Consider the following 27,289-nt stretch of genomic DNA (forward strand, 5'->3'; position numbering starts at 1 on the left):
CACAATCACACCCATTTGTTTATATACAAGGTCAGACATTTAGGTTTGGGAACTCAACCTAGAAAAAAAGGCTACATTCCTCATTGTTGACTATCACTTTCAAGTACTCCCCTTGAGAAGCTGTGCACTGACACCAGCGCTTGGTTGAAAGCAATTTTGGATTGCTCTTTTTTTCAATGACTGTCAGAGCTGTGTCATATAAGGTCTGACAATTAAGTTTGTGAACTCATCCTAGGAAAAGTGCTACACACTTCCTTGCTGAACATCACTACGGTCACCTTTGAAGTACTCCCTTTGGCCATCTGGTGACCATAGTGATATATCAGCAGTGAGGAATGTAGCAGTTTTTCTAAGATGAGTTTGTAAATTTAATTGTCGGATCTTGTATTATCTGTTGTTATTTGCATTTGTATTCCAGAGTTAAGTAGTTGAACAAACATCATTCTTAAACTGTTTACTGTTGGCTCCCATACAGAAAAAGTTTGTTGACCCCCCCTGCTTTAGCCACGTAGGTATTTTTATCCATCAGTGGGAAGTAGGGAGTCCAAGTGTGGAGTCCTGCTTTGGGCACCAAATGTCAGGGTCTTGCCCAGAGGGCAGGGTCCGCTAAGACCTATGGAACTGGCATGACTGAAGAAATATAAAGTTAGGAACGAAAATAAAGAAAGAGATACGAGACACAGAATAGAATTTTCAAAGGTGGGAGCTCAGGGGACCACTGCCTGTTTGCAGGCTCTGGCTAGTGGCCCCAAGTCTTTGTTCCACACAACTTTTATTGAAATCTATCTGCCCAGATGGTAAGCTGAGAAAGGGAACAAAGATGCCAGTAGTTTCTTTGAGCGGCTATCAGCTCCTATAGTTACTATTATTAACTTTAAAGATGTGAGCAGTTTTGGAGCATCTGAAACTTGAGCCTTGTGTGGGGGAAGCCTCCTGTCTGGAATCACACACACAGATTCCTAGGGAGTTGTTAAACTCTGCTAGTTCACTGTGGAGTAAAACACCACTGGTGTTAATCTGAGGAATCTTTGGAAGAGAGGCTTTTTCCTCTCACCACCACCACCTCTGCAATAAGGGGTGTTTAGCTTTACTGCCCAGATCTCAGGGCCCAAGCTATTCCCTTGGTTTCTGATCCAGCCAAATGTAAATCTCCACAATGGGTATCTGCTTTGTCTGTTTAATGGGCAGGCAAAAACCCAGAAGGTGTATCTATTCCAGGTCTTGTCATAACCTCTTTTATGATCATTTTACTTCCTCAGAGTGTTCACAGACTCAGCAGGGTATTGGTATAAGGTATATCCCCAATAGACCAGAGTTTCAGGAAAAGCCAGAAACTTGTTCAGATAAGAAATTTAGCAATGGCTAGCTTAAAGGTAAACTAGCTGACTTTTCTTTGTTCCAACTCCTTCAGCTTACTTTTTAATTTTCCCTTTTTCTGGAGGTGCCCTCCCCTTCTAAGAATGGGGTCTTTGGTCCCCATTCTTCCTGTAGCAAGGGACTTGTTTAGTCTTATACTCTGAAATTACTCTGACCATACTTTGGAAGTTAGGTTTAAAGCTGGGATTGGTGATACTTTGGAAGTTAGGTTTAAAGCTGGGATTGGGGGCAGCGCCTGTGGCTCAGTGAGTAGGGCGCCGGCCCCATGTGCCGAGGGTGGCGGGTTCAAACCTAGCCTCGGCCAAACTGCAACAACAAAAAAAAAAAATAGCCGGGCGTTGAGGTGGGCGCCTGTAGTCCCAGCTGCTCGGGAGGCTGAGGCAAGAGAATCGCTTAAGCCCAAGAGTTAGAGGTTGCTGTGAGCCGTGTGACGCCACGGCACTCTACCCGAGGGCGGTACAGTGAGACTCTGTCTCTACAAAAAAAAAAAAAAAAAAAGCTGGGATTGGTTTTGGGGAGATTCCTTAGAAAGGCTTTTTCTTGGTACTCCAGCTGAAGGATGATGAGCATGGCAAAGGTAAAACGGAGGGAACAGAATAACAATATTTAGGAGATAAAATTGATAAGATCTTGGTAAGTTATTACATATGAATAATAAGAGGAAAGCGGGCTCAGCACCCATAGTACAGTGGTTATAGTGCCAGCCACATACACCAAAGCTGGCAGATTCTAACCTGGCCCGGGCCAGCTAAACAACAATGACAACTGCAACAAAAAATAGCCGGGCATTGTGGTGGGCGTCTGTAGTCCCAGCTACTTGGGAGACTGAAGCAAGAGAATCGCTTGAGCCCAAGAGTTTGAGGCTGTGTGAGCTGTGATACCACGGGACTCTATTGAGGGTGACATAGTGAGACTCTGTTTCAAAAATCAATAAATAAATAAGAGGAAAGAGTATGAGTGTAGGATGACTTCCAGATTTCTGGTTAGTACATTCTTATCAGCATATAAACATATACATTTTTTTCAAAAACTACTTACTGAGTATCTCCCTATTAGGAGGCAATGTTCTAGGTGCTGAGAATATGGTAGTGAACAAAAGAAACCGTAATCCTTGCCTTCAGAGTTAGTTTACATTCTAGTTGGAGGAGACACAGTAAAATAAACTAGTGAAATATATGTTACATTAGATAGTAAGGGCTATAGAGAAAAATATAGGAAGAGAGTAATATTGTAATTTTAAAAAAGGCAGAGAAGGCCTCACTGAGAAGACGAATTTGAACAAAAACCTGGAGGAGGAAGGAAAGGGAGAAGCCATGTGGCTATTCTGCACCGTGAGTGTTCCAGGGAGACAAGACTGTTAAGTAGAAGGGCCTAAGGAGGGAGTGTGCCTGGAACATACAAGATCTGCTAGGTTTTTGGAGCTGTAAGAGAAGGGATGTGGGCAAGAGTGGAAACAAGTCAGTTAGGACGGTGATGCCATAGAAATGGTGGTGATGGCCTGGACCAGGGTAACTGCAGTAGAAGTGGTGAGGAGGACTTGAATGCTGATACATTTTAAATTAATGCCAGGAAGATTTACCCATAGTTTGGATACGGGGCATGAGAAGAGAGGAGAATTTAGAGTAACTCTTAAAATTTCCTACCTGAGCAACCGGAAGTTCAGAGTAACCTTCTAGTGAGATGCAGAAAACAGTGAGAAGAGCTGGTTTGGAGGAAAGATCAGGGACTCATCTTTGGGCATTGCATTTGGGATGACTGTTATTCATCCAAATGGAGATCCTGAGTAGGTAGTTAACATGAATCAGGAATTATGTGTTGGATATCCAGGCTTCAGATAATAAACTTGGGAATCAGCAGAATATAAATGGTATTTTGTAGCCATAAGACTGGATGAGATCACCAGGAAAATTATTGGAGGTAGAGAAAAAAAGCATTACCCATCTTAAAACAAAAAATCCACATCCACCTGCAGCGACCACTGCACTTCTGTATTCTCCTTGCCGCAGAACTCCTGAAAGTTATGTCTTTGCTGCTTTCATTTCTTCTCTTCATGTTCTGTATGAACCCACTTCAATCAGTCTCTCATTCTTAGTATGTCCCTGAGACTGCACTTACTGAGTCATGAAGGACTTCATAACCCTGAATCCAGTAGTCCTTAGACATTATTTTTGTTTGATATAGTTGATCATTTCTTCCTTCTTGAAATCCTTAGCTGGCCTCTGGGATATCACCTTCTTGGTTCTCCTACTTCCCATTGGCTGCTGTGTCTCACTCTCACTTGTGACTTCTTGCTTATGATCCCCTTATCTTCCTCACCCCTAAGGATTAGAATGCCCCAAGGGCTCAATTCTAGGACATCTTCTCTCTACATTCACATCACAGGTGATCTTGCTACAGCTCTGGCCTGATGACTGAAATGTGTATGTCTGGCCTTGATCTTTTCCCTCAATTCCACACTCACATATCTACTATTTGACAACTTTATGTGAATGCCTAATTAATTAATATCTCAAATTTAAGATCTGCAAAACTGAATTTTTTTGTTACCCTTTATATCTATTTATTTATCTGTCTTCTCTTTTTTAAAGACTGTATTTTTTTCACAACAGTTTTAGGTTCCAAGCAATCCTGAGAGAGACTTATCCCATATGCCTCCAGCCTTCACACATGCACAGCTTCTTCTGTTATCCCCCCCATTTTAATAAATGACAACTCCCTTCTGTATTTGCTGAGACCCAAACCTTAGAGTTATCCTTAACTGCTCAAGAAAAACATCGTTCACATCCTGCATTCAGTTTAATTCATGTGAGCTCTACCTTGAGAATTCATTCAGAATCTAGCCACCTTCTTCAGTATCAGAGCTACAGCCCTAGTCAGTTGCAGTAATTCCTTACTAGTCCTCCACCTTCTGCCATTGTCCTTTGGAGGAAAGATTAGGGACTCACTTTTGGGCATTGTGTTTGGGATGACTGTTATTATGTTAAAGTGACTGTTACTCACCTTTGTGCATTATGTTTGGAATGACTGTTATGACTGGACTAGTCGCCCAACTTCAGAGTCTTGTCTTCCATAGTCAACAAAAATGATCTTTTAAAAATAAACTACTAGGGCGGAGCCTGTGGCTCAGTGAGTAGGGTGCTGGCCCCATATACCAAGGGTGGCAGGTTCAAACCTGACCCCAGTGAACTGCAACAAAAAAATAGCTGGGCATTGTGGCGGGCACCTGTAGTCCCAGCTACTCCGGAGGCTGAGGCAAGAGAATCACCTAAGTCCAGGAGTTGGAGGTTGCTGTGAGCTGTGATGTCACAGCACTCTACCGAGAGCCATAAAGTGAGACTCTGTCTCTACAAAAAAAAAAAAAAGGGTGGCGCCTGTAGCTCAGCGGGTAGGGCGCCGGCCCCATATGCCGAGGGTGGTGGGTTCAAACCCAGCCCTGGCCAAACTGCAACAAAAAAATAGCCGGGCATTGTGGTGGGTGCCTGTAGTCCCAACTACTTGGGAGGCTGAGTCAAGAGAATCGCCTAAGCCCAAGGATTTGGAGGTTGCTGTGAGCTGTGTGATGCCACGGCACTCTACTGAGGGCGATAAGGTGAGACTCTGTCTCTACAAAAAAAAAAATAAAAACAAATAAAAAATAAACTACTAAATGCAGTGTGGTATCCTAGATTATACCTTGGAAGAGAAAAAAGGGTTGTTAGTGGAAAAACTGGTGAGTCTGAATAAATTCTGAAGTTTACCTAATAGTAATGTACTAGTGTTGATGTCTTAGTTTTGACAAATGTAACACGGTTATGTAAGATGTTACTTAATTCAATTTCCTTTACTATGACATGGGAACTCTACATATATTTTTGTAAGTTTCTGTAAGTCTAAAATAATCTTGAAAGCAAATGTTTATTCAAAGAAATGAAAATAAGAAGAAACCAAATTAAAATAGGGTAACATCTAAGCCAAGAGATGGTTCTTTTTAAAATTAAATTAAATTTAAATAGTTGGATCATGCCACTCTTGCTGAAAATCCAGTTTACTGGCTTAATAACATTCAAAGCACTGATTGTAGCTTCCCAGTCTGACCTACTGCTTCTCTCATCTGGCTTCTTATCACTTCTCTTTCTTTTAGTCTGGTTGATTTTCTGCAAGGTATGCTTGCCGTTGGGGACCCTTATGCTTGTTGCTCCCTCTAGTGCCCTTCCCCCAGATATTTGCATGGCTCACTCTTTATTAAGGTCTTACTCTTTTTTTTTTTTTTTGCAGTTTCCGGCCGGGGCTGGGTTTTGAACCCACCACATCTGGCATATGGGGCCGGTGCCCTACTCCTCTGAGCCACAGGCACTGCCCCAAGGTCTTATTCTTAAATGTTATTAGAAGGCTCTTTATGAATCATCTGATCTAAAATACTAAATACATCAAAAAATTTACCCATTGTGTATATATAATTTCATGATTTTTAGTAAATGCATAAAGTTGAACAGTTATCATTACAATCCAGTTTTAGAACATTTTTACCACTCCCAAAAGTTTCCTTGTTCTAATTTGTAGTCAATCTCAACTCTAAGCCTTAGCCTCAAACAACTACTGATCTGGTTCCTATTTGTTTCATACATTTGCCTTTCCCGGACAGACCATGTAAGTGGAATCATACACTATGTAGTTTTTTACATCAGGTTTTTTTCACACACCATACTCTTTTTGGGGTCCATCCGTGTTGTAGTATGAATGTTATAGTATGTTTCTGTAGTTCTTTCCTCTTTTTACTGCTAAATACTATTTCATTGTATGGCTATACCACATTTTTTTATCCATTCACCATATGAAGAACATTTGACCTTAAATTTAAAGTTTTTGGTTATCATGAATAATACCACTATAAACACATACATGAATAAGTCTGTATGTGGATATGTGTTTTAATTCCTATTGGGTAGATTTTAGGGGGGAGGTCAGGAAGTTACCAGGAGTATTTTTGTTTGTTTTTGTTTTTAAGAGATGGGATCTGGCTATGTTCCCCAGGCTGGCCTTAAACTCCTGGGCTCAAGGCATCTTCCCACCTTAGCCTCTTAAGTAGCTGGGACAATGGGTGTGAGCCATTGTGCTTGGCTAGAAAGTTGCAGAAGTTTTTATAGCTCCTGGCATTTGGTTTTCTGGTGTTGAGATGTTAATTCATTTTGCTAAAATGACATTAGGGTGACAGTATGGGTTTGAGGCAAGAAATGATGGTTTGGTTTAATATTCTATGGGAAAGGGAAGGAGAGCTGACCAAAGGCAAATAAAGAAATGTTGAGTGACATGGAAGTCCTGTTAAAACTGGGGACTGTTCAATCTGTGTGATAGTGAGATTTTCTTAGAAGTGCTCAGTTGCGCGATAGACTCAGAGAATAGACTTCAGTCAGAGTGAGGGTATGAGGGCTAGAAGCAAAGGAGCTTGTGATCAGAGTATGTTATAGTTAAAGTACCAATAAGGTGCAGATTTGGGGTTGAAGACATTGTGAATTTTCCACATGAACATTTATGAAACTGAAGCTTTATTCCAGGATATAGGGTAGAATCTTGGATAAATAACCAAAGCAGAAATATGGCATACCCGGGGGGAAATGACCACCTGTCAATAGTAAGATATATCAGTTGTGGGTTCGTCAGCAGACAGAAACTATACTAGTTATTTGAACACAGAAATGTAAAGACATGTTTATTAGGAAAAGATGGTTAACCACTCAAAGGGTTGAAAGAGGACTCTAAGGCAGGAGTTGGTAGACTGGTTTGAATACCATCTCTGCTCCCTCTTTTTGCAAATAAAGTTTTATTTGGCCATAACCATACTCATTTGCTTATTATTGTCTGTTTTCACATCTTAATGGAATTAAATTGTGACAGAGGCTGGCCCACAAAGCCTAAATATTTACTGACTGGTTTTTTAAATTCAGATTAATATGAGGGTACAAATGTTCAGGCCACATTGTTTGTGTTTCTAAGGTAAAGTTCAAGTTGTGATTAAGCCCTCAGCCCAGGAGGAGTGCTGCATACCCTACATTGTGCTGATTAGGTGAGAGCTTACTAGTGTCCTCCTTTCCTGTTTCCTCCTGTCCCTCCCCGCCACTTGAACATACTTGTGTCCTTCTCTAATGTGGGCATGTAGTTGTTTCTCTATTGATTTCATATTAGTATTGAGTACAGTGGATGCTTCAACTCCATCCAGTTAAAAACAAAAGATGAAAAGTCTCCATCTTTTTTTATGGCCAAATAGTAGTCTATGACATATACTACAGTTTATTAATCCATTCATGTGTTGATGGGTACTTGGGTTGCTTCCACATCTTCCCAATTGTAAATTGAGCTGTAGTAAACATTCTATTGCAAATGTCCTTGTGATAAAAAAATTTTTTTTCTTCTGGGTAGATACCTAGTAATGGGATTAGGGAATCTAATGGAAGATCTACTTTTAGTTCTTTGAAGATTCTCCATATTTTGTTCCATAGAAGTTGTATTAGTTTGCAGTCCCACAAGCAGTGTAAAAGTGTTCTCTTCTCTCCAGATTTTGTACCAGCATCTGCAGCTTTGAGATTTTGTGATGTGGGGTGTTCTCCCTGGGGTTAGGTGATATCTCAGGATGGTTTTGATTTGCATTTCTCTGATGATAGGGATGATGAGTTGTTTTTTTTTAAGATAGAGTCTCAAACTGCTGCCCTGGGTAGAGTGCTGTGATGTCATCGCTCACAGCAACCTCCAACTCTTACGCTCAAGTAATCCTCTTGCCTCAGTTTTCTATTTTTAGTAGAGATGGTGTCTCACTTTGCTCAGGCTGGTTTCGAACTTGTGAGCGATGAGCATTTTTCGTGTTTGTTGGTCATTCATCTGTCTTCTTCGGAAGGTTCTATTCATGATGCATACAGAGTGATTGATCACTCTTTTTTTGGGGGGGAGACAGAGTCTTACTTTCTTGCCTCTGGTAGAGGGCTGTGGCATCACAGCAACTTCAAACTCTTGGGCTCAAGTGATTCTCTTGCCTCAGCCTCCTGAGTAGATGGAACTATAGGTTCCCACCACAATGCCCATCTACTTTTAGAGATGAGGTCTCATTTTTCTTCAGGTTGGTCTTAAACCCGTGAACTCAGGCAATCCACCCGCCTCAGCCTCCCAGAGTGCTGGAATTACAAGGATGAGACCCCAGCCTGGGCCTATTTGCTCTTTTTTTGTTGATTAGTTTGAGTTCTCTGTAGATTCTAGTTATTAGCCCTTTGTCAGATTCGTAACATACAAATATATTTTCCCATTATGAAGGTTGTCTATTTGCTTTGATTGTTATGTCCTTAGCTGTGTAGAAGCTTTTCAGCTTAAGTCTCGTTTATTTATTTTTGTTGTTTTTGCAATTGCCGATGGAGTCTTCATAAAGTCTTTCCCCAGGTGATATCATCCAGAGTTTTTCACATGCTTTTCTCTAGGATGTTTACTGTCTCATGTCTTAGATTTAAATCTCTTATCCATCGTGATTGATTTTTGTAAGTAATGAGAGGCACGGATCCAGTTTTAGTCCTTTACATATAGTTAACCAATTAACTGCTTTGAGAAAAAATTTGCCAACCCTGCTTTAAGGGTTCTGGAAATAGCAGACGCAAAAAAGCATGTCATCTTTAGGCTAAGGAAAAATGGACAGTGAAGGAGCTCTAAGAATTCATGAGAAGGCCTCTCTCCCAGCCCCAGTTTGAAATTTAGCCTCTGGAGAAGGTATGGCTCTCATGGGAACACACAGGTTCCCTGTGGCTGTCAGAAAAGCGTAGCCTGAGTGTGTAAGTAGAATTGGTCTGTGGGGAACGCTGGGTTCTCACACTGAATTTTAAAAACAGGCTCGAAACCCAAATGGGAAGTTATCTTCCTAATACTCCTAAATTGGAGCACCCCTTCTGTGTGTTTTACCAACAAAACGTAATGTCATGCCCGTTGACAAAGAGAAATGTTTATAGGGTCTAACTCTGGTATCAGAGTAGAGCAAAAGAAGAGTAGAATTTGGAACTGATAATAAAGAATGATATAGAGTAGTGTAGGAGAATGGCATGAACCTCAAAACTGGAAAGGTTTTTGTATGACAGTGGAATAAAAGGGAGCAGAAATATTAATTACAGTAAGCAAGCAAAAATGGGGTGCCGGAAAACAGATGGTCAGGCCCCAAGGACTGTAGAGTAATTGAGCGTTTTTAGAAAATTAGGTGGTTTCATTTAAGCTTGAAGTTGAAGAGAATATTCACTTTGTACTAGCCAGGCCTCAAAAGGTGAAAAATTTAAAATTTTTGAGGGATGGTACATTACTGACTTTCAGCACATCCTAACAGTACTTGGCATAAAAGTTTGGCATAAATGTTTATGAATTAATGAATGTTTCTTAATGAGATGTATACTTCTCATTAAGAGTAGAGAAAGATTTTTTTTATTTTGTGGTTTTTTTGGCCGGGGCTGGGTTTGAACCCGCCACCTCTGGCATATGGGACCGGCGCCCTACTCACTGAGCCACAGGCGCCACCCAAGAGTAGAGAAAGATTTTTAAATTCTTCTCATCAGGTAAGCGGTTTTACAATTTATAAATACCCTCTATTTGCACATGTATACTTTGGATCATGGTGAAATCAACTGAGATGGCATGATATAGAAGAATTGTCTCCAGGAAGTGTTTTGATCAGATGAAATTTCTGAAGTTGGGTTGTGGGTTTTTTTTTTTTTTTCCCCATACAGTCTCACAGTCTTCACTCTGTTGCCCAAGCTAGAGTGCCTTAGCATCAGCCTAGCTCACAGCAACTTCAAACTCCTAGGTTGGAGCCATCTTCCTGCCTTGGCCTCCTGAGTAGCTGTGTCTGCAGGCACCTGCCACAATACCTGGTTAATTTTTCTATTTTTAGTAGAGAGAGATAGGGTCTCATTTTTGCTCAGGCTAGTCTCAAACTCCTCTAATATCAAGGGGTCCTTCCTACCTTGGGCTCCCAGAGTGGTAGGATTATAGGCATGAGCCACTGCACCTGGCCACGAAGATAGTTTTTTTTTTTCTGTAGAGACAGAGTCTCACTGTACCACCCTCGGGTAGAGTGCCGTGACATCACACGGCTCACAGCAACCTCTAACTCTTGGGCTTACGTGATTCTCCTGCCTTAGCCTCCCGAGCAGCTGGGACTACAGGTGCCCGCCACAATGCCCGGCTATTTTTTTGTTGCAGTTTGGCTGGGGCTGGGTTTGAACCCTCCACACTCGGCATATGGGGCCGGCACCCTACTCACTGAGCCACAGGCGCCGCCCACGAAGATAGTTTTTGATACCAAATTTTTGCAGGAGGAAGAGGATTATTATTTTTTTTTTTTTTTGGTTTTTGGCCAGGGCTGGGTTTGAACCCACCACCTCCGGCATATGGGACCGGCGCCCTACTCCTTGAGCCACAGGCGCCGCCCAGGAAGAGGATTATTTTTAATGTGGAAATTATTCCCAAATGGGAATTAAAAAGATAGCTCTAGTTTTAGTAATTTGTTACTAATTTATTGTTTATACTTCTGGTTCTAATAAGAAATTAGTGGTGTTTGCATATGAAATAGTATGTCATTCATCACACAAGAGTAGAGTGTTTGTTGGGAACATCTAAAATTATCTAGTTTTTTACTTCATCTTTGAAATTGGTCCTTTAAATTTCACTTACTTATGTTTATTTTACTTTTTATTTTTAAAGAACCAACACCGAGCAGTAGACCAAGTAATTAAAGCTGTCAGAAAAATCTGTAGTGCTTTAGATGGTGTAGAAACTCTTGCCATTACAGAATCAGTAAAGAAGCTAAAGAGAGCCGTTAATCTTCCAAGGAGTAAAACTGCTGACGTGAGTATTTTTGGTTATTAGCGTTTTGTCATATACAAATGTGTACTTGTGCAAGCATTTAAACTCGGAGATTTTTGCCTTCTGCTAGACAAAATATTATCATTTTAACTTTGGCTTTTAATTTTTAGTTGATTTAGTCACTTTATTTAAGTAGGAATTCCTTGATAAGGAGATAGGCTGCTTAATGAGAGATGACATTGAATTAGGTGGGTGCCAAATTGTGAACCTCCTGTGTGTAGAGGAGGAACTCTATCATAAATGACTTGGTTGGGAGTTTAAAGGTAGAAACTGAGCTTGGAGGATTGGGAGGGTAGTAGCAGTTACTTCTCCCCCTGGATGTAAATGTCTCATTGCCAATGGGCAGAAATTCTGCTTTGGATTATACTCCCTCCCTGCTGAAAAAACCCAGAGGCCTCATTGTAGTAATTTATTGACTCAGAAGCAGTGAGGTTAGGAGCCTCTCTTTATGTCATATTGTTGCTTTTAATAAAAGCTCTCATGATATTTCCATGGGGATTTAATTAACTCTGTTCATAGGGATGTTTATGTCTTTGAGGAAGGATGAAAGAAGAGGTGAATCTCACCAGCCATGATAAATTTAAAAAATGGAAAAGTTAATGTGGGATGGTGTATCCCTTGATACCTAGGGATTGAGATAACTCAATCCGTTCATTCTCACAGAGATCCTATCCATATGGTATTTGGGGATTTGTGTTTCTTTCTGTTTTTTTTTTTTTTTTTTTTTTTGCAGTTTTTGGCTGGAGTCGTGTTTGAACCCGCCACCTCCGGTATATGGGGCCGGCACCCTACTCCTTTGAACCACAGGCGCCGCCCTTCATGCTTCTTTTTAAAAGTTAAATGTACAAAATCACTTGTAGGTGATTAATTACCATGGTTCTAAAGTCTGAGGCTTATTCTAACCATTTGCTGGATAAAAGAGCAGAGAGTAGGTGGGAGGGAAGCTCAATTTGAATAATTATAAAAGCTTTTTGTAGTCATCAAACGGTAATAGAGTTCTAGACTTTTTTTCTTTAAGGATATTCTTATGGTATTATACAGCAACTAATGGAAAATAAAATACTATAATAGTGTACTTAATACTTCTCCTGGACTTTTAATTAATATTAATTACTTAATTGGTTTAACAAGGCCAACTTTGTTGTGTTTCTGATATTGTAATTTTCACTTACTCTGATTTTCTTGATACTAAAAATTGGGGTTTTCCTGTTTTTACATTCTATATTTTGTTAATTCTATAGACTTTTGGGAGGTGTCTCTTAGGAAGGGTTTCTTTGACATAACGTTTAGTTAAATGTATTAAAGATACAGGTAAACATTTTATATTATGTTCTGGGCAATTTTCTGACTTCTCTGTGTGTGTGTACATGCAGGTGACTTTGTTGTCTGGAGGAGGAGACACTAGCAAGAGTTCAAGTAGGGGTATGTGTTTAAATTCATTGAATTTTAGCAATAATCATTACTTTTTTGGAGAATTATATTAATATTTTATTTATATCTAGGCTCACTGAGTCCTGGAAATCCTGTTCAAGTAAGCATGGACCAATTAACTGCAGCAATTTATGATCTTCTCAGACTCCATGCAAATTCTGGCAGGAGTCCTGCAGACTGTGCCCAAAGTAACAGGAACATCAAAGAAGCGTGGACTACAACAGAACAGCTTCAGTTCACTATTTTTGCTGCACATGGAATTTCAAGTAACTGGATATCAAAGTAAGTAACTGTTTAAAAGAAAATATACACAGCTTTACTTAGAAGCTATTCTATCTAATCTTGTAAAATGTCAGCAACCATTGTTATTTTTAGTATTCTTATAGGGAATATTCATAGGGAATATAAGAATCAGCACATACCTTTGTGGTTTTCATAAAAATTACAGAGATATGGCTTGGTGCCTGTAGCTCAAGTGACTAGGGCGCCAGCCACATACACCAGAGTTGGTGGGTTCGAATCCAGCCTGGGCCTGCCAAACAATAATGACAAATACAACCAAAAAATAGCCAGGCCTTGTGGTGGGCACCTGTAGTTCCAGCTACTTGGGAGGCTGAGGCAAGAGAATCACTTAAGCCCAAGAGTTTGAGGTTGCTGTGAGCTGTGATGCTATGGCACTCTACTCAGGGAGACAGCTTGAGACTCTTGTCTCTAAAGAAAAAAAAAGGAGAGATATTTAAAGGTATTACAGTAAAAAATATAATCCTTACATCAAAAAGGATAGAAAGATATATGTTGAAATTTACCAGAGCAAATGTTAATAAGTCAATTTAAAAGCTGGGTGCAGTGGCTTACGCCTACAATCCCAGCACTCCAGGAGGCTGAGGCGAGTAGATTGCCTGAGCTCGGGAGTTTGAGACCAGCCTGAGCAAAGAGCCAGACCCTGTCTCTAAAAAATAGACCCGCGTTGTGGCAGGTGCCTGTAGTCCCAGCTACTTTGGAGGCTAAGGCAAGAGAATCGTTTGAGCCCAAGAGTTTGAGGTTGCTCTGAGCTATGATGCCAGGGCACTCTACCAAGGGTGACAAAATGAGACTCTGTTGCCCCCCTCTAAAAGTCAATTTAAGACTACTGTTCTTTTTGCCTTTCCTTTAGAAGTAGGGTAATTTGAGACTCGGTGCCTGTAGCACAGTGGTTATGGCGTTGGCCATGTACACCAAGGCTGGCAGGTTCGAACCTGGCCCAGGCCAGCTAAACAACAATGACAATTGCAACAACAACAAAAATAGCCGGGCCTTGTGTCAGGCACCTGTAGTTCCAGCTACTTGGGAGGCTGAAGCAAGAGAATCCCTTAAGCCCAAGAGTTTGAGGTTGCAGTGAGCTGTGACCCCACAGCACTCTACCAAGGGTGACATAGTAAGACTGTCTCAAAAAAAAAAAAATAAAATAAAATAAAATTTAGGCTAATTTGAAACAGTGCAATGGGACTAAATTTCAAGCCTCCCCCATCCCTTTCATAGTTTGTTTACTGATTGCTAAGCTTTGAAGTCTACATATTTCTTTAATTGAATTTTTTAAATGGGCTTTCTCTTTTTGATTTTGTCAACACCATCAGACATAGCAAATTTTTGCCAATTTTAATTTATTTGAAAATGACTAATGAACTGAAAAGTCTGAAATGACATTTTTAGTGACCGTTTCATAATATTATATGCCATGAAATAAGGCCTATGGAAGAAATACTAAAATAAATTCTGCTTACATTGTGCTTTAGATGAAAAAATTGCATATTGATTTAAAAAGTGGTATTCTAACTTGATATTATTTACTGAGCACCATCTATGGACAGTGTTGTTAGTACTGAGAATTCAGCAGTTAGAGGGCAGCAGAAAACCCTCTGCTTTCCAAGAACTTACCATTGTTTGAAGGTATTTCATTTTAAAAATAGTTACTGAGATAATACCCTCCACATCTATATACATAATTACACATGCAACATACTTGTACTTATATAAATACACACATGAAAATAGATTTAGGGACACTAATGGGGAGAACAAATGCCCAGTGGAAGACAGTACAGACAACTGTGATAATTAAGATGAAAAGAAAATTAATAAAATGCTAAAGTAAATAAGGGCAAAGGGAATGAAATTGAGAAAAGTAACCAGTTAGCTTAGGGGTATTTTGTGAACCAATGAAATTTGATTTGAAATATATTTAGAATGATAAATAGATTATACATAAGAACAAAATGTTTGACATATATGCCTGGCAGTATGTTGGATTATGAGTAGAATAGTTTATTGAACTTGAATTCAATAAAAATAATCAGCCTTACAAGATACCTGAGTGGGCGTGGTGCCTGTAGCTCAGTGGCTAGGGCACTAGCCACATACACTGGAGCTGGTGGGTTCGAACCCAGCCCGAGCCTGCCAAACAACAATGACAACTACAACAAAAAAATAGCTGGGTGTTGTGGCAGGTGCCTGTAGTCAGCTACTTGGGAGGCTGAGGCAAGAGAATTGCTTAAGCCCAAGAGTTTGAGTTTGCTGTGAGCTATGACGCCACAGTACTCTACCCAGGGCAACATAGTGAGACTCTGTCTTAAAAGAAAAAAAAAAAAGATTACCTGACAGTATCTAACCAGCTGTGTATTTGGTAGCAAGTGTTGGCTAAGTCACTGCTGTCTAGTAAGAGACTACAATAGCATCTGTCCCCATGGATGGAAGCCTCCCAATAGACTAGGAAGATTGGCTCAATGCAAGTCAGGTCCATGCACCATTAATATGTTTAGCTCTATTTCAGTAGCTTAGCAAAGGAAAATGACACTGAGAGAAGGTAATGTTTGTACTCTCTTCCTAGAATTTACCTAGAAATGATTAAATGTATTATTCAGAGTCATTCAACTGAATCTAAAGCTAGTAACTGAACACAAATTTAAATAAATGCTCCAGCTTACATCATTATGGTACCACTTTAAACTTTACACAGGAGAGCACTTAGAGACGTATGCTGTCCTGTGTAACACCTTTGCTATACCTCTTCACCGTTTTTTTTTTTCTCTTCACTGTTTTCATAAAATCTGCAATTAAATTTGAGATGATTTCTAAAAGTTCAAACGAATGATGATCATATGTCAGGAATTAGTCATTTGGGGAGAAGAATTGCTAATCTATTTGTATTATTTGGTTAATTTATATTAAGATAGAAATGAAATTAAACTTTTTTCCCCCTCAGTTACGAAAAATACTACTTGGTATGTTCCCTGTCTCACAATGGAAGGGATCTTTTTAAGCCTATTCAATCAAAGAAGGTTGGAACTTATAAGAATTTCTTCTATCTTATTAAATGGGATGAACTGTAAGTAAAATTTCTAGTTTTTTATTCTTTCAGTGTACCTTGTTCTTTTTTCATTGTATACATCAAACTTTAATTTTTATTACTGTTTTCATTGAAATTCATTAACTTCTTACTGATGTCTTGAGGTCTCTTATAGGTAAGATTCTATAGAACAGACTGAAATTCTCTTTTAAAAATGTTTAATACTGGCCAGATGCGTGGCTCACACCTGTAATCCTAGCACTCTGGGAGGCCATGGGCAGGAAGATCATGTGAGCTTAGGAGTTCAAGACCAGCCTGAGCAAGAGTGAGACCCTGTCTCTACTAAAAATAGAAAAAAAAAATATCTAGGTGTTGTGGTAGGCACCTGTTGTCTCAGCTACTCTGGAGGCTAAGGCAGGAGGATCCCTGGATCTCAGGAGTTTAAGGTTGCTGTGAACTAGGCTGGGCAACAGAGTGAGACTGTTTAAAAAAAACATGTCTGGGGTGGCGCCTGTGGCTCAAGGAGTAGGGTGCCGGTCCCATATGCCAGAGGTGGCGGGTTCAAACCCAGCCCCGGCCAAAAAAAAAAAAAAAAAACACACACACACACACAAAAAGTCTGAAACACTCTTTAAAACCTACATATTACTGAATTTCAAAAACATGTTATTAATTCTTTTTAGACATTGTCAAGTTAAAATATAAATTTACATAAAATTCTAAAAAAGATGATGTTTTATAACATTGCTTACTTTGCTGTTAAACCTATGTACAAGATATGCTATTAAAATTTTTTATTTATTTTATTTATTTTATTTTTGCTGTTTTTGGCCGGAGCTGGGTTTGAACCCGCCACCTCCAGCATATGAGGCCGGTGCCCTACTCCATTGAGCCACAGGCGCCACCCTTAAAAATTTTTAAATACTGTTTGTAACTAAGGGAATTGTCATTATTTAGGTAGATAAGCAGTTGAACTTTTGGTATTTGTTTCATATTTATTAAATAGCTTCTTAGTTTTCTCTTTTATTTCTTAAATTGCAAAATAATGTCTATGAAAACAATAAAATAACACAAAAATGTATATGGGGTAAAAAGATTAACCCAGTTTTCAACACTTAGTATCTTAGAGTGACCCTCTATTGACTTCAAGTTTTAATTCTTTAAGACTTAGGAAAAAAATGCATTAGGAAACACATATGTCTGTTTATGTGTGTGTATGTGTGTGTGTGTGTGAGTGTATTTACATCCCCAAACAGAAATGTTCATAAACATTCATCTAGTTTTTTCAAGAGTAAATAAAAATGACTACCATTATTTTGCCTGGATATTGATGATACAAGTCTTAAGTAAAGGTGCTTACAAGTTTTTAAGGAAAGAAATGATATATTTTGAAATTTTATACTGTTAATAAAATTTGCTTATTTAAGATTTTTAGCAGTACAAGTTAACCCAACTTACTATTTAGCTAATGTTTACTCAGGATTAAAGATTACTTGATAAATAAAATATCTAAAATTGTTGGTCTCATTAAAGGGTTAAACTTCACTTTCAATCTAATTTGATCTTTCTATTAATACATTTTTCCCTCCATAGAATTATTTTTCCCATCCAGATATCACAATTACCATTAGAATCACTTCTTCACCTTACTCTTTTTGGAATTTTAAATCAGAGCAGTGGAAGTTCCCCTGATTCTAATAAGCAGAGAAAGGGGCCAGAAGCTTTGGGCAAAGTTTCTTTACCTCTTTTTGACTTTAAACAGTAAGTATTACTGAATTACTGTGGACACATCTACATACCAAAATTGGCTGGAAGACAAGAGGATTGTGGGTGGGACAATGACATACATAAGCAAACATGCTACCTTGGTTTTTCCAAGGTGATAAAAGGTCAGCTTAGCAACACAGATTGGAGGAAATCAAAGTCCCTGTGCTACAAATCTGAACATACCTGAATAAGTGTGCAGAGGATCATTTGCCAGTGATTAACTGTCCTTTTTATTAATATAAAGTACTGTATTAATATAAAGTACTCGTGGTCTTATAGGTTCCCTTGATATTAATAAAATAACTTCCTTTTTTTCTCTTCTTATCTCTTTCTTCTCTGGTTCAAACAATCTACAGCTGCACCTTATTCCCTTCCTTGATTCTCTCTGCCTTATGAAACTATCCTTACTACCATAACCCGAAGGTTCCACATGAGTTCAGAAACCTGTTGAGGGATTCTTTCCCTTATCCTTGGTGGTAAAGGAATTCCTTTTGAGCTTTGTGTCAATTAATAGTTAATGGGATAGTGTAATCTATCTGGCCTTTCTGCTGAATATTTCAATTATGTAACAATATGTTCTATGAGATGATGAACGTTCTTCCTAAAGGAAAAGAAAGCAATTGAGTAAGTTTGGGACATGTTCCATTCAGAACATAGGAACATTTTGGATATAGATAATGCATATTAGCATATTAAAGCATCTGTAACGTTCTCTAGTCAAGAAGGCTATTTATCTATGTTTTATAACATTATATTTACTATAATACAAACACCTACCACTTACTGTGTATGAAGTATTCGTCTGAGTGCTGCACACATACCTTATATTCTTCACAACTGCTTTGTGAAGTAGGTGTTGTTATTACACCCTTTTACAGAAGGAGAAATCAAAGTCAGAGGTTAAGTGACTTTCCCCAGGACACTTAGCTAGTAAGTGGTGGAAATGATATTTGAACCAGGTACTCTGGCTACAGGGTCTATGTTCTTAACTGTTAATGTATATTGATATTGTCAAACTTATTTGATATACCTTTTTTTTTGAGACAGAGTCTTAAGCTGTCCCCCTGGGGAGAGTGCTGTGATATCATAGCTCACAGCAACCTTCAATTCTTGGGTTCAAGTGATTCTCTTGCTTCAGCCTCCCAAGTATTTGAGACAACAGGTGCGTGCCACAACACTCAGCTACTTTTTTGTTGCAGTTGTCATTGTTGTTTAGCTGGCCCAGGCTAGGTTTGAACTCACCAGCCTCGGTGTATATGGCTGGTGCCCTACCCACTGGGCGCCGCCAAATGGCACTTTTTTATTGTTCTAGAATGTATCTTTTGGAATAACTTTGTTCCATGGGACAGTTTGGGAAATGATTTAATAATGGATCTATTTAATCTACCTAAATCACCTCACACCTGTAATCCTGGCACTCTGGGAGGCTGATGTGGGAGAATTGCTTGAGGTCAGGAATTTTTCTATCTTTTTATAGAGACAGGGTCTCTTGCTCAGGCTGAAGCAAGAGTGAGACCCTGTCTCTATAAAAAAAATAGAAAAATTAACCTGGTGTGGTGGCATGTACCTGTAGACCCAGCTACTCAGGAGGCTGAGGCAGAAGGATCGCTAAGCCCACGAGTTTGAGGTTGCAGTAAGCCACTGCACTCTAGCCAGGGTGACAGAGAGAGGCTTTGTCTCAAAATAAATAAATAAATAAAATAAAGAAGGTAAAGCAAGTATTAAAAATGAAAAAATTCAGACCTGTAATGGTGGTGAAGGCAGGAGAATTGCTTGAACTTGTGAGTATAAGGCTGAAGTGAGATTATGCCACTGCACTCCAGCCTGGGTAACCAAGAAAACCCTGTCTCTTTCTCTCTCTCTCTCTTTTTTTTTTTTTTTTGAGACAGATCCTCAACCTGTCTCCCTGACATCACAGCTCACAGCAACCTCGAACTCCTGGGCTCAAGCGATTCTCCTGCCTCCTCTTCCCAAGTAGCTGGGACTACAGGCACCCGCCACAAGGCCCTGCTATTTTTTTTGGTTCCAGCCGTCATTGTCATTTGGTGGGCCTGGGCTGGATTTGAACCTGCCAGCTCAGGTGTATGTGGCTGGTGCCTTAGCCGCTTGAGCCACAGGCGCTGAGCCTTGTCTCTTAAGAAAAAAAAAAAGGTTGAATGAAAAAAAAACAGTGCTTAGCCGGGCGTTGTGGCAGGCGCCTGTAGTCCTAGCTACTCGGGAGGCTGAGGCAAGAGAATCGCTTAAGCCCAGGAGTTGGAGGTTGCTGTGAGCACTGTGAGGCCACAGCACTCTACTGAGGGCCATAAAGTGAGACTCTGTCTCTACAAAAAAATAAAAAGAAAAAAGAAAAAAATAGTGCTTATCAAGTTCTCCCTTTTTTTCTTATCAATAGCAAACACATCTATTTTGTAGTAATTTATTAAAATTATGTGAGGTTCAAAAACACTGACTTTATAAATTTTTTTCTTAAAATAGTCTTTTTCCCATGTATGTAAATGTAGTATTCATATAATTGTCACATTTTTCTTTTTTTAATTACTTCACCCATATTTGAGGAGATGGTATAAGATTTTTTGACACCTGACATAATTCTGAACTGTCACAGGCTAGAGAAAAGCAGTTGAAGGAATTACTATTAATGGTGTGTATTTAAAACCTTTTGTTAAGGGGCAGCACCTGTGGCTCAGTGAGTAGGGTGCTGAGGGTGGCAAGTTCAAACCTGGCCCCAGCCAAACTACAGCAAAAAAATAGCCGTGTGTGTGGCAGCTACCTTTAGTTCCAGCTACTTGGGAGGCTAAGGCAAGAGAATCACCTAAACCCAAGAGCTGGAGGTTGCTGTGAGCTGTGATGTCATCGTACTCTACAGAGGGTAACAAAGTAAGACTCTGTCTCTAAAAAAAAAAAAAAACCTTTTGCTAAATAGAATCCATAATTACTCTAAGACAGACTATACCGACATCATTGGTCCTGTTCTCAAGTTTCTTTGGTGTGAAATTAAATATAACTTCATCATGATCATTGATTTTTATGAATAAATCAGTTCTGAAAATCTTGATCTTGAAAGAATCAGGAGTCTTTGCTTAGAGAACCATCACCTTTTGCCACTTTTGTTATATAGTAGTAGTAAGCAGTTTTGTTATGTGAATGATGCACCATTCTTTTATAATTCAAGAGACTCTAAAATGAAGGGCAAGTGATTATCTGTTAGATGTTTAAATAATTTGCATCCAATTTAAAATAGTGGATGCTGTTTAAAATAGTGAATAGATAGTATTAAGCTTGAGAGTTTGTCAAGTAGTACAGTTGATCTACCTGTTGTTAGGGCTTCACAATCAAGTAATACTTAGAAATTGAGGTTATTTTTCATCAATCTATGTAGAGAAACATAGTTCCATTAACATACTCTGGTACAGTGATCAGTAATCCTGGTGTTGATGTTCCTTACGTAATAATTATTTCTGTTAAAGGTACAACCTGTATATAATCTGAGGAAGCCACTGTTATGGAAGCCACATGACTCAGAGACATTTCAGTCAACCTTAATAACAAATGAGTTTTTAACTCACTTTGCTGAAAACTGGCATATAAACAGAATTAAGCATTTACCCTTCCTTTCCTTTATAGTTGTATCTCAGGGTTACCAAATAATTGATGTGAGAAAGGTTTTTAGAGAAGGATTTTAGCTAACAGAAGCAGAAGGAATGACAGAATTAGATGTCATAGTTTTGTAAACTATGCTAAAATAATAGGTTTAGGCAGAGGTCCTCAATCTTGGCAGTACTGGCATTTGGGGCTAGATAGTTCTTTGTTGTGGGAGACTGTTCTGTACCCCTACTTGACAACACAGTTGTCTACTTCTGGCATCTCTTGCTCTTCTGGAGCAAAATCATTCTTGGGTGAGAACCCCCGATCTAAGTAGTGACCATCAGTGCCTTCTTAAAACCAGTAAGAGGTTAGCTTTTCTGGAACTTCATAATAGATGGTTTAAACCAGTGGTTCTCAATCTTCCTCATGCCGCGACCCTTTAATACAATTCCTATGGGTCGTGACTCACAGGTTGAGAACTGCTGGTTTAAAGTGATAGCCTCTGAGTTAAACTGATCACTATTAACATCAGAGAGGAAACAATGTGTGTCTCTTTATTTGTTGCAATAAGAAGCAGTGTACAGTGCCACCTATGAAGTACTAAGTATTCTTGCCAAAGAACTAAATCCCAATCAGCTTAAGCCTGTAGCTCTAACTACTACTTTACAGAAAATACAGGAAGACATATTAAATGACATCAGAGGAATGCAATCAGTGAAATTCAGGATGTAGAACATTCTGCAGAACAAAAGACCTGATTCAACAAATAAATAGGAATGAATCAGGGGGGAGGAGAATGCACAAATTCAAGCAAGAGTTGGCAAATTTTTTCTATAAAGGGTAATATGTAGAAATAATTTAGATTTTTCAGTCTATATAGACCAGTGTTTTTCAACCTTTTTTATCTCACGGCATTTTTGAACCCATACTTTTGAACCCATACTTAAACTTCCACAGCACACTTACATTATGTTGATTTAAAAAAAGTTTAAAAAAGGGGCAGCGCCTGTGGCTCAACAGAGTAGGGCACTGGCCCCATATGCCGGAGGTGGCAGGTTCAAACCCAGCCCCGGCCAAAAACTACAAAAAAAAAGTTTAAAAAGGATATACTTAATCATGTTTTGACCTTCTTTCAAAAATAATTTGATTAATGACCTTTGAGATTTTTTGTGGGACCTAAGATCCTCTCATGGCACACCAGTTGAAAATCACTGATATAGACACTGTTAGAAATGCCAAAACAAACACAAGAGTAGTCATAGACAACACATAAATGAACGAGCACGGCCATGTCCCATAAAAGTCTGTTTACTAAGGCAGATGACAGGCTGGAATTTGCTGACCCTGAATTAAAAGATTCTTAAAAGGACATACTAACCAAATACAAGTGTTGGACCTTGCATGCATCCTGTTTCAAAGAAATCAACTGTTAAAAAATGCCATTTATGGAATAATCGGGAAAATTTGAATACTGACTAGCTATTTTAGGGTCTTAAGTAATTATTGTTAATTATTTTTAGGAAAAATAATGATGTTCATTATTTAGAGACATATAATAGCATTTATAGATTAAATAAAGATTTGCCTTAAAGCAATCTAAAACAATCTTAAAACAGTTCTTAGAAATGGTGAATTTAATATATTAAGGATTCAAAGCCCATTTATCTGTCAGAGAAAATATTAAAACTGAATTCTAGTTTTGGAAAGGATATTTGGTGTTTGAGTACAATGAACAAAAATTTGACAAAGTTTATAGTTTCCTGCTTATTTTATAGAAAGTTCTTTGTAAAGATAATGTCTTTGAATAAATGTTTTTATTTAAGTAGGCCATAAATTCATAGGGCAAGGGTCAGCATACTTGAGCCCAGTGCCTGTTTTTATAAATACAGTTTGTTAGGATGTAGCACGTGTATTTGTTTATTGTTCATGGCTGCTTTGCACTACATACAGTAGCAGAGTTCAGTCTCTGTTACAGAGACTGTGGCCCACAAAGTCAAAAATATTTACAATCTGTCCCTTTACAGAAAAGGTTTGCTAATCCCTGGTTGAAGGCACAGATACAACTTCTTATCTAAAATGATAGCTGCTTTGCCACAAAATAGGTAGCAGTTTTCTCGGCATGCGTTTTTGTTCTGATGGCAAAAGTCAGAAAGCAGTTCTGTAATCCATACCACCACCTTGAGGTGTATTCCTTTGTACAAACTCATTAAAGACGACCTTTCACCTTCCTGTTGATGCACATTGTGTTCTGAGTCTTTACCTTTCTTCTATTTGGTCCTTGGCACCATTCCTCTCAAGATACATTTTTTTTCAGTCTTTCTCTTTGTTCCCACCCCACACTTGAGACACGTTTGCCTAAAATCTCATTACAATATGGGGAGTGACTCCTTTCTGATATGTTCTTACAGATACTTTTTATTTAGTGTGTGAAATATTAACATTTCAAATTCATTACCATGTATTGTAAATTTTGAATTTTTAAAATGAACATCACTTTTTTTTTTTTTTATATTGAAGGTTTTTAACATGTGGAACCAAACTTCTCTATCTTTGGACTTCATCACATACAAATTCTATTCCTGGAACAGTACCCAAAAAAGGCTATATTATGGAAAGGATAGTGCTACAGGTAATGGTACTTATTGACATGTTGAAATGTTTGAATTTAAACTTCATTTTGGGCTTGGCACCTATAGCTCAAGCAGCTAGTGCACCAACCACATATACCAGAGCTGGCGGGTTTGAATCCAGCCCAGGCCTGCCAAACAACAATGACAAATACAATCAAAAAATAGTCGGGTGTTGTGGTGTGTGCCTGTAGTCCCAGCTATTTGGGAGGCTGAGGCAAGAGAATTGCTTAAACCCAAGAGTTTGAGCTTGCTGTGAGCTTTGACACCACAGCACTCTACCCAGGGCAACATAGTGAGACTCTGTCTCAAAAAAAAATAATAATAAAATAAATATATAAATCAATAAAAATAAAAAATAAACTTCTTTTTAAGAAATATGTGGAGTATACCATGATTTGTGTTGTTATTAAAGAAACCTAATTGACCTTGTTTTAATATCAGGATCTGTCTTATATTCAAATATCAATATTTCTGAGAAATAATCAAATACACTGTATCCATCTCAAAAAATATATATGTGCTGTTAAGAATTGCCAACAATGGTAATCACTTTCAAGAAAAAGATAAGAAGCATTACTTTAATATTCAATCTAAATTCCACCCTGATTGCTAAGAAAAATCAATTTTCTTAAAGAAGTTAATGTGGCATATATATGGACTATAATTTGATTGAATTCTGTTAACACTTTTAAGGTTGATTTTCCTTCTCCTTCATTTGATATTATTTATACAACTCCTCAAGTTGACAGAAGCATTATACAACTACACAACTTAGAAACACTGGAGAATGATGTAAAGGAAAAACTTCTTGATATTCTTCAGAGAGACTCATCACTTGGGTATGCTCTGTTTATTCTCTTTTGCTTGGGTATTAACTATAATGGAAAGGTCAAGTTAAAGGCTTATGTTAAATGCCCCAATTTAGTTAGTGATTTATCACCACTCTTGGTGTGGAAAGTTTTTTATTCAACTTATTCTGTTAATTATATAAAAAGACTATGGTTTTCTAAAAGTGTAGAATATTGGACAAATCAAACTTTGTACTTGATCAAAAGGTGCACAACAAACTGGGAGTTGTATTTGGAATAAATATCAATAGATTAATTTTTTAAATCCATAAACAACATTTTCACAGTAATAAGATTAAGATCAACTATTCAGGAGTAAAGGAGAGGAAGGATGAACAGGCAGGTTTATAAAGGTTGCAATGTGTATATTCTGTGACCCACAAATGGCCCTGCAGTAACACAGAGTAGAGTAGAGAAAACCCTTTAATATTTTCTTATAGAGACAAAAATGTCTGTTGCAGTATTTATTTGGATTACTAAAAAATTAGTTGGAAATGTCTGTCAGGGGTTAAATTATGGTACATTTATCTAATGGAAGACTATGTAACCATTAAAAATGAACTTAGTACAGGGTATGGTGGCTCACACCTGTAATCTAAGCACTTTGGGAGGCGAGGTGGGTGGATCACTTGAGCTCAAGAGTTTGAGACCAGCCTGAGCAAAAGTGAGACCCCATCTCTACTAAAAATAGAAAAATTAGCCGGGTGTTGTGGTGGGCACCTCTAGTCCCAGCTACTCACAAGGCTGAGGCACAAGGATCGCTTGAGCCCAAGAGTTTGAGGTTGCCATGAGCTATGATGCTACAGCACTCTATGCAGGGAGACAGAGGGAGACTTTTGTCTCCCCCTCCCCCAAAAAAAGAGAGAGAGGAAAAATGAGCTTAGCTAGGCTCAGTGCCTTATACTTGTACTTCTAGCAACTCAGGAGACTGAGATAGGAAATTCAATTGAGGTCAGAAGTACAAACCAGCCTGGGTAACATCCTGAGACCCCCATCTCTCTCTCTCTCTCTCTTTTTTTCTTTTTTTTTTTTTTTTTTGAGACAGAGCCTCAGGCTGTCGTCCTGGGTAGAGCACTGTGGCATCTGAGCTCACAGCAACCTCCAATTCCTGGGCTCAAGTGAGTCTCCTGCCTCCGCCTCCCAAGTAGCTAGGACCACAGGTGCCTGCCACAACACCCAAATCTTGGCTATTTTTTTGGTTGCAGCCGTCATTGTTGTGTGGTGGGCCTGGGCTGGATTCGAACCCACCAGCTCAGGTGTATGTGGCTGGCGCCTTAGCCACTTGAGCCACAGGCGCTGAGCCGAGACCCCCATCTCTTAAAAAAAAAACCAAACACTTTTTTTTTAAAGTTACGTAGGCATGGTAGTACACACCTGTAGTTCCAGCTACTTTAGATGTTAAGGTAGGACCACTTGAGCCTAGGAGCTCAAGGCTACAGTGAGGTATGGTCGTTCCCCTGCCCTCTAGTCTGGGCAAAAAGTGAGACCTTAGGGGCGGCGCCTGTGGCTCGGTCGGTAAGGCACTGGCCCCATATACCGAGGGTGGCAGGTTCAAACCCCGCCCTGGCTGAACTGCAACCAAAAAATAGCTGGGCGTTGTGGCGGGCGCCTGTAGTCCCAGCTACTCGGGAGGCTGAGGCAGGAGAATCGCTTAAGCCCAGGAGTTGGAGGTTGCTGTGAGCTGTGTGATGCCATGGCACTCACTCTACCGAGGGCCATAAAAGTGAGACTCTGTCTCTACAAAAAAAAAAAAAAAAAAGTGAGACCTTAGGATTAAAAAGTAAATAAAACGTGCATCTTACAAGGGTATATGTGAAACTTGGTAAATGGTCTATAAAGCTAGTGAATGATGCCCCATGATCATATCAATGTACACAGCTATGATTTAATAAAAAAAAAAGTAAATAAAACGTATGAGGTTATAACTATATCACTGATATGTAAGATGTTAAATTAAGAAAACAAGGATCAGAATAGTGTATATGGTTTATTACCATGAACATAAAGGAAAAAAGGATGTGCATATGTCCATGTGTATCCTTCTGTATGAATAGACAGTTCTGGAAGAATACACAAGCTTAGGTGGTAGCTTCTGGGGAGGAGAATTGGAAAGAGAGAATTCATTTTGTACCTTTTGTAGTATTTGAATTTTTTGAGTACTCCACGTGAATACATTTCTGTGCCCTTTTTTTTTTTTTTAAGAGATGGGGTCTTGCTCTGTTGCCCAGTCTAGTCTTTTTTTTTTTTTTTTTTTTAAGAGACAGAGTCTTAGTTTATTGCCCTCGGTAGAGTGCTGTGGCATCACAGCTCACAGCAACCTCCAACTCCTGGGCTTAGGTAATTCTCTTGCCTCAGCCTCCTGAGTAGCTGGGACTACAGGCACTCACCAGAACGCTTGACTATTTTTTTTGTTGCAGTTTGGCTGGGGCCAGGTTTGAACCTGCCACCCTTGGTATATGGGGCCAGCACCCTAC

General features: G+C 39.0%; 1 protein-coding gene across 4 annotated transcripts in view; it reads left to right on the top strand.

Moving 5' to 3' along the window:
- Positions 1-27,289, top strand: part of PIK3C2A (phosphatidylinositol-4-phosphate 3-kinase catalytic subunit type 2 alpha) — a 124,367-nt gene that overhangs the window by 61,216 nt on the left and 35,862 nt on the right. For 3 of the 4 annotated variants that reach the window (XM_053562333.1, XM_053562335.1, XM_053562332.1), the window contains exons 9-15: positions 11,071-11,214; positions 12,606-12,654; positions 12,735-12,945; positions 15,902-16,024; positions 17,579-17,746; positions 23,855-23,966; positions 24,661-24,806. In XM_053562333.1, coding sequence (XP_053418308.1) covers positions 11,071-11,214; positions 12,606-12,654; positions 12,735-12,945; positions 15,902-16,024; positions 17,579-17,746; positions 23,855-23,966; positions 24,661-24,806 — 953 coding nt within the window. The remainder of the gene's footprint in view (positions 1-11,070; positions 11,215-12,605; positions 12,655-12,734; positions 12,946-15,901; positions 16,025-17,578; positions 17,747-23,854; positions 23,967-24,660; positions 24,807-27,289) is intronic. The other variant, XM_053562334.1, reaches the window with a different exon arrangement.

This window comes from Nycticebus coucang, chromosome 14, assembly GCF_027406575.1.
Source record: "Nycticebus coucang isolate mNycCou1 chromosome 14, mNycCou1.pri, whole genome shotgun sequence".
NCBI classification, from domain to species: Eukaryota; Metazoa; Chordata; class Mammalia; order Primates; family Lorisidae; genus Nycticebus; species Nycticebus coucang.